The 13,741-nt window shown below is 53.1% G+C and overlaps 3 protein-coding genes across 3 annotated transcripts; 1 reads left to right on the top strand and 2 right to left on the bottom strand.

The window, feature by feature from the left end:
* The first annotated feature begins 419 nt into the window (after window positions 1-419).
* Window positions 420-1,063, top strand: BDP81DRAFT_434392 (uncharacterized protein). The gene has a single exon (XM_060590960.1). The coding sequence runs from the start codon at window positions 521-523 to the stop codon at window positions 722-724; it is 204 nt and encodes a 67-aa protein (XP_060442364.1). The 5' UTR covers window positions 420-520; the 3' UTR covers window positions 725-1,063.
* A 7,920-nt stretch (window positions 1,064-8,983) lies between these two features.
* BDP81DRAFT_70628 (uncharacterized protein) lies at window positions 8,984-9,835 on the bottom strand. Its single transcript, XM_060596188.1, has one exon. It carries the CDS (start codon window positions 9,666-9,668, stop codon window positions 9,186-9,188), a length of 483 nt encoding a protein of 160 aa, XP_060442363.1. The 5' UTR covers window positions 9,669-9,835; the 3' UTR covers window positions 8,984-9,185.
* A 722-nt stretch (window positions 9,836-10,557) lies between these two features.
* On the bottom strand, window positions 10,558-11,423 carry BDP81DRAFT_463422 (concanavalin A-like lectin/glucanase domain-containing protein; the record flags this gene model as incomplete). The annotated part of the gene is made up of 2 exons (XM_060594016.1): window positions 10,558-10,946; window positions 11,018-11,423. The coding sequence occupies 2 exons, from the start codon at window positions 11,421-11,423 to the stop codon at window positions 10,558-10,560; spliced, it is 795 nt and encodes a 264-aa protein (XP_060442362.1).
* Window positions 11,424-13,741: the final 2,318 nt, after the last annotated feature.

Below are 13,741 nucleotides of genomic sequence, written 5' to 3'. Positions count from 1 at the left end.
GGACGAGGGAAGAAGATTTCCGAAGCCTTTTCTTCAGCAACAGTGAAAATTTTTCGCAACAATCGGTGAGATGTGAATCTAGACTGCCTGTTGGTGGCCTTGTATGGGAATGCAGGAAATTGGTCCCTGCTTTCACGCGTTCCGAGTGGCAAATTCGAGGCCCTGGGTTGAGTGTAGGTACGAAGAACTGGTAGGTGGTGGTAAGTAGAGTGGTGGTCGGCTGTGACTCCGTGTGTCTTGTCCGCCCGCTGAAGAGATTTTTTCTTCTTCTCCGGTCGTTGGTCTTCCCCCGCAGGTCAGAGCGGGTGCTGGGAGGATTAAGAAGGGTCTCGAGCTATCGCAGTGTGCAGGGGACGCCTGATGTGGTATGCCTTATTTCCAGTAGCTAAGGCGTCTTGGTGATGGATTGAAAGATAGCGGCGGGTTTGGCTGGGGGGGGGGTGGTGGGAGTGGATATGTATGTATATTTGGCCGAGAGCTGATAAGTGAGGGATGCCCGTGGGTGACGGCTGATGGATGGATGTGCCAAATGTGGTGCAGGTTTGTGACCGTGACCGTCGCCGTGACCGTGACTGATACAATTCTCCAAAAGAAAACTTGGAGAGAGAGCCCGTGTTCCTCCTATCAGGCCAGTCGGGAAGTTTTTAATGCAAGAGACAGGTCTAGGAATGAGAGACACAGAGAGAAGAGAGAGGTGTGTCCAGGGCAAGACGGGATAGGATAAGATGGGATGGGAGGTCAAGGGAATTAAAGAGGCGTGCCGCCAGTCCAAGCAGGTCTGATGTGGTGCTGCAAGCTTGCAGGAAGGATTGGCCGGATGTGTTTTTTCGAGAGGGCTAGCTCGGCTGAGGAGAGACTGAGGAGAGTACTTGCGCTGACGGTTGCTATTACCGTGCTAGGTAGGTATCTTTTTGGTGAGACCCGGCGAGGTGGTGGGTGGTGTGAGAGACTCAGACTCGGAGAGAGGTGTGCGGGTTGAGTCTCCAGGCTCAGAGAGAGAGAGAGAGAGAGAGAGAGAGTGTGAGGTGAGAGACCGGGGTTGGCTTGCAACAGCGCTTGTTTGTTCTCGCTCCAAGGATAACCGGGGTCTGCAAGTCGGAACTAGGAGGTAGGTTACTCTGCTGGGTGCTGTACAATGTTTGCTCCGGCCTGGATCTCTCGAGGAATTAATCAAACAGCTCGTAGGAAGCACGATGACGCCAGAGTCGAGAGCGAGTGCGGGGACCAGGGCTGGCTAGCTCCAAATTGGCCCGTTGTCCGTCTTCCGCTCGGGGGTGGGAATTTGCGAAAGAGAGATGCGATTTGTGTATCAGCAAGGCGAAAGCCGAGCAGCAGGTGTGTGAGTGTGAGGTGGGTTGCCCTTCTAGGTGCTCGATAGAGGGGACGGCGGGATCCAAGTGGATTGAGACGAAATAGAGCCAAACTGACGTAGTGATCACTCAGTCAAAGACGAGATTGCCGAGGAAATGTCAAGGCGACGCGAGAGAGCAATTGGCGACAGATGAGGCTCCTGGAACCGGGACAGAACTGGAGCCGGGAAACATATGTAGTTCCGCAGACGGTTCAAGTTTGACTCTTGAATAGTGTTCAATGGCTCTTGTTGAATGAATGGAGCCCGGTCGAGTGTGACTCTTTCCGTTGCCGTCCTTACTTGTCACTCCCTTGCAAGTTGATGGATGGATATTTTTGTTTTCTTTCCCTCTGTCTCCCCTCTGTGAATTTTTCAACCTGGTTACCCAAACAAGCCCGCAAAGACGCAAGGTACCTCGGATTGACGCAAGGACAGGCAAGGCCGTGGGTTCGCCGAAAGCGGAGATGTCGTGGTGCGGACGGACCTCCAGCCTATGAGATGGATCAAGCGCCGCCGATTCGTCCGTCGTCTCAACTCTGCCGATGACAGCAGCGAGAATACCACCCAAACCGTACGGATACCGTGCTGTAGCTTGCAATTGTGTGCGGTTACAGGTGTACCAAGTAGCAACGACGACCGGAGGCCAGACACCCTGATGAACCCTCTCGTGCTGAGAAGGGTATGGCGTGGCCGTCTTGATCTGCTTGTGTCCGAACGAAGCGGTGGGAAGCAAGGGCAGCAAAGCTAGGAATGAGCTCTCTGGCCTCTCGCTGGCTAGCCGCTGCGTCTGTATGAGGACTGGTGGGTTGCCTCTTGCGTGTGAGACCGGAGAATAAAATGTCGTTCTTTGTAGTCTGTGTGTAATGTGTATGCAGCCGTGTCTTTTTTCGTATTCCGAGCTAATTTGGTATGGAATTCTTTGGGAAAATGTCTTCTTGCGCAATAAATTAAATTATTTTTTTGTTATTCCCCCGTCTTCGTTTCTTGTCTAGCCGCTGGTCGGGGGGGGTTCCTTCTTCACCGACTTATTGACGTGGTTGAGGAAACGGGTTCGCTAGCGAAAGAAAGAAAAAAAATTGCCCTTTCTTTTCAGATCGAGATTCTAGATCGGGGTCCGAGGTTTATATCGCCGTTGCTTCCTCGTAGTCACGGGGATTATGGCATCAAAGAAGCCAGGCTTCAGTATCTGTACTTCGTACACTACCTCTGGGTGGAGAGGATTGCAGGCCTGCGATGGACGGGGGAAGCCTGTCTGGTTTCCTCTCTGCGGGCGGCTCACTCGTACCCAGAAGGGTAACCCGGGACCCTTGTCGTCGGCGATTGTGTGAGAGGTCGAGAAGTCAGAAGAGGGCATTGCGTGCGTGGATGCAGGTGGGTATGTGGTCAGGACAGACAACTTAGCGAGACGAGGGGGATGTGCGGACCAGGGCAAGGCGCAAAAGACCAAGCAGGGCTTTTAATAGTGCAAATATGGGGAAGTCCAAAGAGAAGCAGAGGTTGATGCACGATGCTGCCGAGAGAGAAGTCTGGGGATGAAGCCAAAGTCACAAAGTCGCGACGTCCCGAAGTAGGTACCTGCCTTGTCTGCCCTGCTGTGCTTGCCTACCTCTGTACCTGCCTCTACCGCCTTGCACCTCGCCATGTATCCTCCTTCGTACTTTCCTTTACGTACATCCATTCCTTCCTCCTCGACGTTCTCGGGCTCGAATTATGTAAGGCATTACACGTGCAGTACGTATCCAAGGTACCAGAGTACGAACGAGTAGGTACACTTTTCCAAAACAGCAGCGGTGAACGGTGAATGGTGAATTCGTGGCTGCAACTACGAATCTACCGGATACCTTTCCTCGCGGTGCTTGGAGTGTTCTTGGGAGGTCGCCAAGCATCCACCATTACATGATGGAAACTAGAATGCTAGAATGCCAGGTACACCTGCAAGAAGGGCATACCGGAGTGCACTCCTAGAGGCACCACAGGATCACTGGACCATAGGACCCTTTCTGAGACGATCGGCAAGGGGACTGGGCACCTCTGCACGGTGTACACTATTACTGCGTATATATTACCTACCGGCTGGACACAGGATGACAAGATCCAAACCCCACGATACGAATACTGCAAGCTACCTGGCCTCATCAATGGGAAGCCGAGGACAAGGTACGAGCGATGTGAGGTGTGACGAGGTGAATGGCCATGCGAGGGCTAACAAGAGCCAGGTCTGACGCGAATGAGGGGGGCCCAGTTGTCATCGAGCGATGGCGATGCATCATTTTCGCCATTCTGTCATCAGCTCACCCCATCGGTCCCGGGTACCTCTTTCATGCCGCTCTGGGCCTTGAGCCCTTGCTCATGTGCCGAAGCCCTCTTTTGGCATCTTATTCTGTTGCAGTCCGTCTGTACTCGATATACAACTGCGGTACCAAACTTGCATCATAACGACACCTTGTTAGCTAACAAGTTCGGAATGGCATCAACGTACAACCAACCATTTCGCCTCATGTAAGGAATGGTTCAAGGAACAGGCAAGAAACATCGCTCACGTACGGGCACCTCATGCAGTGGCCGCTCGAAACCTCTACGGCCTCGGTGCGGGCTGCCTCAGACACGCAATGTACCGGTCCACGTCAGATCGAGCCAGGAGGTACATCGCACGCCGGGCCGTCCAAAATCCTTGGACGAAAGAAACAAGCACTTGATGCGCGTGGAGAACGGAACTTCCTGCGGGGACAGAAAAAGCGGGAAGAAGGATACAGAGCCGCCCACTACTGTTGAAAGGGACAGCAGAAAGGGACACCCGTGAAACCGAGACTTTTTCTCTCGTCCAGTGAAGCGATCACGATCTGATGGTTTCTGGGCTCCGTACGCATGAACACTGCGACTTGACAATTCCAAAGGGCCGCTGCCGTCTCGAGGGCAGCCAGTCGGCTCGCTCTGCTGTATGCAACGTGCCTTGCTGCGTACCCCGTATTATGGAGAGCTTCGACTGCATGACCAGCGAAACAAGACACGGCGTCACGGCGAGGGTCCAGGACTCCAGGTACCTTGCAGCGGCAACAAACTCACACATAGGTATGCCGGTTTGGATGCCCGTCTGGCCAGCGTACGTGGACTGTATTCACTAACAGCTTACAAAACCATAGTCAACGTGTTTTTGGTACGGCATTTGTTAGCCAGCTTCTACATCAGGGATAGCCAATGAGGTATTTCCTCGTCTTGCCCTTTCTACTCGCATCTGCACCGCCATCGTGTTTGTTTCTCCCCGTTCCTTGATTTTGAGAAACTGGACACGTCTCCGGTGAGTCCAGACTGCCAGACTGAGATTAGTGAGCACATGCCACGGCTGTCTCTCAGCAAAAGGACAAACATGATGCAATGCAGCACGGGGGCAGAGAGGGCCGCAACGACACAGTCCCCGGTTTTCTCACTTTCGGCACGTCCCCTTGATCAGCAGATGTTGCAATTTTCCTCAAAGGGCACAACATGTTGGGGAACAACAGACGGGACGCCGAAACACCTTTCTTTCTCTTCTGTCAGCGACCCGCCACGGCTCGAGTTGAAGTCTGGCAAATCGTTCGAGTCGGATTGAGTGGGCCATTCTCAGTTCCCACGAGGTTGCTACGCAGGCAGTAAGAGCAGCCGAGACTCAGACGTCTGCTGTCGCCTTAGATATGTGTACGGCGGCCTCGCTGTGGGCTTTTGCGGCTGCGACGGAGGAGCCTCCTACGCAGTAAGCCTCCATCCCCCCGGCCCCGGTATTTCGTGATTCATACGACGTTTTCACATCACCTCATCCACAGCCCTGAGCACGTTTCCCCACGAATGGGCCCTGAGAAAGACAATTAATAAAAAAATTAAAAAAAAAATTAAAAAAAAAAAGCCACATCCGGGTTACCAAGAGGCCGTACAGAGTTCGAAACAAACTCCACTGAAAGGCGCAACTGTTACTTTGAGGGAGGGAACTAAGGTACCACAGTATCCGTCGACGTCTAACCAACATCCCCGAGAGCCCCACGTCCCCATTGTGAGAGGCTCAGCGGCTCAGAAACTTCAACGACTGTGCGACTCAAGGAGTCAGGTCAGTCATCGCGAGCCGGCTTGACTTTCGGCGGAGTACCCATATCCACAGTAAACCACCTCACAAAACAACAATGAGCACATTTTAGCTCTTAGAAGTTAGGGGTAGAGCGGCTGAATGGCAAAGAGGTGCCCCGAGTCCCCTGGAGGCGTCATGCTCCCGAACGGCGCTGCGAGCTTGAGGCGGTCCGGTGCCATCTACCTTGGGTGTGGGTTGATGGCGTCGTCAGTCCCACCCGCTCCCTTTCTTTCCCACGTCCTGCGAGCCTACAGAGTACGACCCGTGGAGCCATGGCCGTGGATCCGTGGCACCTCTCCGGCCAGCCGCGCCGACGCCCGCCGCAAAAACAACATGCTCCGGTTTTTTTTTTGTCTCCCTTTTCACTCGCTTCACCTCCACAGGCTCACAGAGTACGAAAGATATTACCTATCATCCCTTCCCGGTAACAACAACACAATTCAATGACAAAGACGGACTCGACGCAGGGAAGATGACCAGAAATTGTGGAAATGGGCAGAAATTTCAAGATTCTAGTGATTCCAGACCTCAGCGCTCGCAACCACCCCTGGCACATCAGAAACGGCTTGAGAAAAACTTAATCCCCACGAGAAATAAATTTAGTGGGCAAACTGGAAGGACGACACAGCCCGGAGCCCCATTGACTGAATATCCACTCGTTTCCCTTCGTCCCGGCTCCGTTCTCTGCAAGGGCTTCCGTTCAGAAGTCTCTTCACAGTTCACAGTTCATAGTCACACACTTGTACACCGGCGGTGGGCCTTTTCCCATCCCGGCCTTTTACCTTGCCTTGTTAGTCAAGTCTATGTAGGCCGGGTCCAATTGTCCAAGGTAGCAAGCTGCAAACCACCTACCACAGCGGCTGCTTCATCCACGTTGAGACGGTGGAAACTTGACATGAACGACGTCCCTTCCCGTCCGTCGTAGAACACGTGTTTCCATCACGTTTGGTCAGAGGAAGAAGAGGTTCCATTCTTTTTTTCTCGTTTCTCCTCAAGTTCACCGTGACACAGTATTGATGCAACATTTCTGCCTCTTTTCCCCTTGCTTCCGTGCGGGGATCCCAACCCATCGGGCATCGGAGAGGGCAGCCGGCGGAAATTTTTCATCTGCAACTCCCCAGGGCATACCCCAAGATGCCAAGCTACTGGGCCAGTTCTGTGTCTTTGCAACTGGAGTGAGTTTGATATTACTGCACAGGAGGTATGGGGCAACAGGCATGGTTGAGCAACTAGCGCTTTGCTATAACCTACAGGCATACCGGGGCTCTAGACGTATGTCTTGTCAAACTATCTATCCATACATCGTAAGTTTCCTCGTCCCATATGTCACTGCTTGGGAGGATCCCATGATCCAGAAATGTTCACCCTCGACCTTGAGAGAACAAATCAACTACTGTAGTTCCGATGGAACGCCGACGCCTCATGACTGGGACCCTAAGGTACTGTGTACTGTAAGGTATGCAACGTGGGAAGTCACCGGAAAGCCCACATCAATCGTAACTGTTCCCCGCCCAGGAAACAACATCCGTCAAAGCCGTTCGTTCGAGCATCGATCTGCAACTCTGCATTAACACAAGCGAGCTAGTAAACAGTGCTGGATGAACGATCGACACTCTGTCTACCTAGTTCCCAAAAACAAGTACCCTTTTAGTCCGTTGGTACGTCTGGTAGAATAGCCTGATGCACGCTACGCCGACCGGCGTGGGCTTAAGCAGTGGTTCTCCCCAGTTCAAATGGCCGCTATATGGCGATCCCCCAGTCTAGAACCATGGACCCCAACACAACCACACAACGTTCTTTTGGTGGCCGAGCTAAAAAGACGGTGACTGTGACACATGGACACGGTGAAGGATATGTGCCCATCATCCATCACATTCGTAGGCAACGTAAGTTTGAAACGGCCGTGGCCAAATGATGCTGATCGATTTACTTGCTTCTGCCGTACTGGCTGCCCTGTCGGTTAGGAACTCTCTTGGATCACCTCAATAATGCCGGGTGTGATGTGATGAGCTGTTCGAGCACGACAACTGCCGTTCACTACGAATCCATACCTACACAACAATAATGGTGTTTCTATATTATCTAATGGCACGCCATCGCCACTTACCATCTCGTCACGTATTCCGAGAGAATGTCAACTGCTTTTCGAAAGTAGACATAAGATGCGGGTGCTAAGGCCTGATCATGAATCGCAGTTGGGCTTGACTGGCGTGGCTTCCACCCGTTGGTCGAGTTCTGCTCAAATCACAGCCTGAATCACATCTAAGGAGTGGAGAGGTGCCTCGGACACACATGTCGGAGTCGGTCGATAGGCTGATGCTGCGGTCGTAAGGCAAAATCGTGATCAATTGGCCTCTTTGAGTCGCCTGCAACTCGCAGGCGCAATGCAATTCGACAAACTGATTGTTGCAATCAACCTGCCGGCGTGATAGTTAACAATCTCAAGGAGTAGACGCATACGGCAGCAAGAGCCGCGACATGATCGATTGGGGCGACAAGATACGCAAGCGCACAGCATTCGACGTCGTCCACTGAGACTCTTGCATTGCTATCTTCCAGATACTCCGTCATGGTCTGGAAACTATCAAGGTTGCTGGCTGGCTGGCACTTTGTAAACCCAAAAAGGCACGTTTGCGTGTCGGCCTGTGATTTGAACTTACATCCATCCCTACGAGAAGAAACCGAACCGGGGGCTTCTGGAGAGTTTCTCTTGCATGCCTGTCACGCATCGAAAGTTCTGCTTGCATCCGGTGGGCGTACGGAGTACCACGCTGCAACTCAATCAATCAGCCTTTTTCTGCCTCGCGTGGGGGGACGTTGGTGTTTTTTTTTCCTTTTCCCATTCCCATATCATCCGAGAGTCCGAGTAGAGTTTGTTGCTACTGATTGATTGATGATTGATTAGATTGTTCTATATTCCCACCAGCTTGGCATCGGAGGGTTACGTTCGGACGCAACTCCCGAGATTTACGGCAAAAGGCGACGATAATCCTGGACCGAGGGATCAACAGATATTCTGCCTACTGTGTATGGGGGGATGGGGGGGACTCAGAGGCACAGAGGCGCAGACAGACGTGTATGGGGGGAAAACGTCACCTTTCATCGCAACGACGTGCGTGGCCATTCGGCATGCCTCTTTTCGTCTAGACTTCTACGGGCGGCAGTCTCTCGATATGCACGCCATCTAACTTGTGAGTTTCAACACCACGCTCACGACCCCTCCCTCCCCTTCGAGCTTCGTCACTGACGGCAGACAGCATGGTCTTTCTTCAAGTTATCTGCCGCTATCTACTATCTGCAAAGCGCCAGCCCATCAAGGTGAGCCGAGCAGCCGCGCCCGATTGTCATGAGCCCCTCTCCGCCGCTCACCTTGATGGGGTGTGAACCTCGGTGGCCTAAACACCGAGCCAAAGTGGAAAATGGGCCCCCAATTCAATTCAAGCTACCGGCTCAGTTCTACCTAGGTAAAGGGAAAATTTCAACCACGTCTTGCGTTTGGAGCTCGCCATTGGTCGTCGTACGCGTTGCTGACGGTGTTTGCCTAGTATCAGGCAAAGCTGGCCATAAGGGGGGTCCCGTCCTCGCTTACAAGCTGAAAAGGGCCTTTGAAAAGGCTGAAAGCTGAAGCAAAAATCGACGAAAATTTCTGCTTCAGCTCTTGCGGACAAACACCCAAAGAAAGCAAATGCTCTCAGCTAGATACACCAATCGCTTCCACACCTCATCCCACGCATCCATTCATCACCCAGGCACACCGGGCAGGGTCGGATACTTTCGGGATTGTTGGAAAAACATACCCCACGGACTGGTGGGGTTGTCAACCCTCCATGACAGGAACCCAGGACCCTTTGGACGCCATCCCGATGAGCACGACGAGACAGGGGGGGGGGGGGGGGGGGGGGGGGGGTTGGAAGGGAAGCTCTCATGCAAGATAACGGCATTTGAGCCTCTCACAGGTTCGCGAACCGCACTCACGTCTGCCTGTCTCGTCTGAGCCGTCTCGAGGGGAAACCCCCCCCCCCGGTCCAAATCTTTGGCCAGAGGTCCAGAACATCGCGTAAATGAGGACCGACTTAGATGAGGGGCGTGAGGATTCACAGAGTTTTGCAAAAACCAACGAGAGAACCAAGTCAACCCCAGGTCTCCCCCGATCATCGGACATCCCAAGCATGGTGAGCTATTCGTGCCTTTCTCCCCGTTTCCTCGCCCGAAGCTTGTCCTCATGAGGCTCAAGAGCTATCCCGTTTGCGGGTACTGGGGCCGAAACGGGCTCGGAATGTCTTCGGGCCAACGAAAAACAGACGACATGGACGGCATCCTCGCATCGTGGGCCACCACAATGCACACGCGTGGGCGCGAAGACGATCTCTGGTTCGCACAAGGGTGAAAAAAAATCCATACACCAACGAACAAGCGACAGGTCTTATCTATGGAGCGTTCTATGCGGGCGGGCGGGAGCGGAGGCTTGCGGAGCGGACGAACCCAACCGCAAGAAGCTCGTCGCATCCCAAAAGTCGAAAAGCAACCCCTGTCCTCGCATGGGATGATCCTCAACCCGCTAACCCTTTTTCATACTTTCCGGGGTCCATCCATATCGTGGGCGATCGTGGGGACCCTGATTGTTCATAGCTTTGACAGTAGCTTTTTTCCCGCGGACATCGTGACAGGCAACGACAAGATGAGGAGCTCTCTTCTTTCTCTCGTGGATTGTGGCCTGCCTACCTTGCATAGCCATGCCCTTGTTGCTGCGGGCATTGCAATCCTTCGCAATGTTGCGCAACGGATGCTGTGTGGCACTTGACGATGACGTGATTTGGAGTTGTCTGATTTTCTGTATTATTATGTCTGTTACTATTGTATTATGGTTATGAATTAAGCCCTTCTCGTTATTATGTTCCCCCCCCTCATTAATCGTTTCCATTTTGTTCATCAAAGTTGTCCGTTCCTCCTCCTCATTATGTCCAATTCCCTTTGTCCAAAGACCCTTTTCCCCTTCATGAATTGGTTGCCTTGTCGTTATCCAAAAATTATGTACGATGAAATTTAAAAGTCCGAACTGTGGTGCAAGAGCTTGCCCCTTGTTTTTTTCGATCCGTCTGGCCGAGTAGGCTTCTTACGCGGTGTTGTAGTACATGTCAATCTCCTTGATCTTGAAGATGGCATCGGTGGCGGGGGGGCCGGCGCTCCAGCCCTTGTCGCCGTTGGCCCAGTTGTTGAAGACCCAGGGGCCGGCCTGCGAGGGCACGCTCTGGGTGGTCTGCCAGGTCTGGACACCGTCGACGAAGAAGCGGACGACACCGGGCATCCAGTCGATGCGGTACTCGTGCTCCGTGGAGGTCGGGTTCAGGGGAGGGAGGGCGGAGAGCCAGGACTTTGCGGAGGTCTTGCTTGTGGCCTGGTTCGCGAACCAGACCTGGCGCTTGCCGGCGTTGCTCTGGGAGTTGGCGTCGGAGAGCCACTCGATGTCCGTCTCTTGGTTGTCGTTCTTGTAGAAGAAGATGCCTGTTGATTGGGTGTTAGTCTTCAGAACCATTGATGATGATGATGAGGTAGATCCGTCGGGAAAGGCTTACCATTGCAGACACCAGCGGGCTCGGAGAAGATGGCGACGGTCCGGACAGAGGCGTACTTGATGTTCTGGGCTACGGTAACGACCTCGCCAGACTTGTAGGGCTTGGCCTTTTGGCCGCCGTCGACCTTGAGGTTGAGGTAGCCGCCGTTGATGTACGCGTTCTGCGTGACGAAGACGTGGGTGTCGCTGACGGGATAGCCGCTCACGCGCAGGCCATTGGGGACCTTGGCGCCGTTGGTGAGCTTGCTGAAGTCCCAGTACAGCCGGTTGGCGAAGGACATGTTGCCGACGGTGAAGATGTTCTTGACGGCCGTGATCTTTGCCGAGCGCTGGGGCATCGGGGCGGGAGCCGCGGAGGCGCAGACGGCCAGGAGGGCTGTCACGATGAGGGAAGCGCGGCGAGCCATTTTGATAGATTAGTTATTAGAGACCGGGTTTTGAAGATGATTAGACCTTAGTGAAAAGGTTGTGTTGGTCTTGGGCGAGAGAGGTGAGGAGGATGTTGTCGTGTGAGAGAGTTGAGGCTGTCTGGTCTATCAAAAAAAATTATCACAATGGCATCCGGGACAAGACGTTTACTTATACCATTCTGGACTTTGACATTTTCTCAGTCTTTCTTCCCTTGCGAGAGCATCATATAGCTCTCCCGTCGTTTTTTTCCCCATATGCACTGCCGTTCTACACGCAGAACGGCATGCACCCCGCGTGGAGGACCTACTGAGAAAGCCACACTCGACGCTTTTCAAAGCCGCCGGTCTACGCCGCGACGGCCGTACGGGCCAAATTCTCACAAGCGTCTCGCGGCAGTGGCTTTCGGTGGCTTGATGGGGCTCTTTGGATGGGTTGGGTTCCCGGTTCGCCGGAAGAGGGCTGGTATCGATGTGATGGGCGGAGGGATCTTCACTCGCTCTCTTTACCGCGCCATGTTAATCGATAGCTAGACGTGGTGATGAGAACGATATGCTCCTATTTGTGAGTCTGGTTCTCTTCAACATAATGTATGATGTATACTGAAATTCATACAAAGTCATGGTGGCGTGAGAATATTGTAGAAAACAAGAACATCCCTCGCACATATGCAACGGCTTCATTGAAATTTGTGATGGCATTGACGATAGGAACAACTGTCAACGCCTACCATAGTGTCATCGAGCCTCTCTACAGTATTTTCCAAGCGCTTGGTAGGTTATGGGGGCAAGGTTGTCCAGGCCTCTGGACCAAGCGGGACGTGGCGTCGCGTGTCTTATGCTTGCGGCTCACGACAATTGGCATCCGTGCCTCTCGCTAGGCGGCGGCGGCCGATGCGGGTGCGACCTGAGCTCTGGGACGGGAATCCGATCGTTGCTAAACTACCACAGTCTACAGAGAGCGACGGAGGGATCGATTCTGGGTTGGGCGTTCTTTTCCCTTGGGTGGTGTTGTTGGTTTGGTAGCCACCAAACACAGCCAGCTTTCAGGTCGAGAAGAGCCAAGGCCACCAAGAGGTCAAGTCCATGACAGTAAGTTAGCGTTGAGCTAAAGAGCTTAAAGAGCTAAAGAGCCAAGGGGTGATAAACTCGTTCGCGACCCGTTTTTATCTGTCTTCGGCTGGGACCTGTATAGGTATGGTACGTGTCTTGGCTGTTGGCGAATTGCTTGAGCGACCTTTTCTGTTTCCGGTACCTTTCTAGGTATGCCACCGAATGCGGTCCTTCGAGCATCGCACGTCGTCAGCATCGTGAGGGGTTCAAAGAGACGGCCACGGCGGTTGAGAGGGGGGGGGCCTTTACGAGGACAAACGGGAGATGTCTCTGCCCACATGCCGTTGAGACATTCTCACTTTGATGTCCCCTTCCCATCGCCATCCCCACCGCCTCCCGGGGAGATCCTGCAGTAATCATTAAGACATTGGCACAAAAGACTGAGGGCAGTGTTCCTGGCTTGACAATGGAGGACTTTGGGCCACATCGTCAGTCAACGCACATCCGACGTCGACCGCCTTGGGCACTCTGGACCCTGCAAAATTTTGCTTGTCCTTCCCACTGAGACACATAGGGTCTTGGACTCTTCCCGCTCTCGCCGGTGCGGCTTGAGCCCAGGTCCCCCTCCCTCGTTCGGTATTACATCATATAGAGGCGCAAAGAGGCTTTTCGACTACAAGTCTTAGCTCACGGGACTGTCAACCCATTTTTCCCTTCCGGATCTGCGACTGGGAAAATGTGTCCATGTGGGAGCAAGGAGATCTGCCGATGGAGGGACTTAGGAGGAGAGATCCAGACTCGGGTAGTGGGAAAGGTGTATTTTGCACTGGTTTACCCATCGTGGAATATGCCGTTTGTTTGTTTTGTTATTCTCCCCGATCTGCGCTAGTCGACTCTGCAAAGTGAACGCTCCGTCGGAACGTTATGACGACATGCTTTTCTCAACTGACTTGAGTTGTAGTGGACTCGACTTGGAGACGTCGCTTAGAGTATAACACATACTAAGGAAGAGATTTCTTCCTGTTCCCGGCCGAATGGTAACTGGACGTGCTGGACTAACGGCACTACATCTTTTGACTAGGTGGGACGGCTCGGTTCCCAATGTCAGCCAGCTCCAAGTTTACTGCAATACCCGTCACTATCACAGATCTTCTCTTAGGATCGTCTATATTGACAGTTGAAAACATTGTGAACAAGTAGATGCGGCAGTTGATCGGAAGATCCAGGTCGAATGTTAGTCACTTGCAGTCTACTGTTCGTTCAAA

This window comes from Colletotrichum phormii (genome assembly GCF_030913505.1).
Source record: "Colletotrichum phormii strain CBS 102054 chromosome Unknown BDP81scaffold_17, whole genome shotgun sequence".
Lineage (NCBI taxonomy): Eukaryota > Fungi > Ascomycota > Sordariomycetes > Glomerellales > Glomerellaceae > Colletotrichum > Colletotrichum phormii.
The sequence above is the reverse complement of the archived record's forward strand: the minus strand, read 5'-3'. Positions and strand labels throughout refer to the sequence as shown.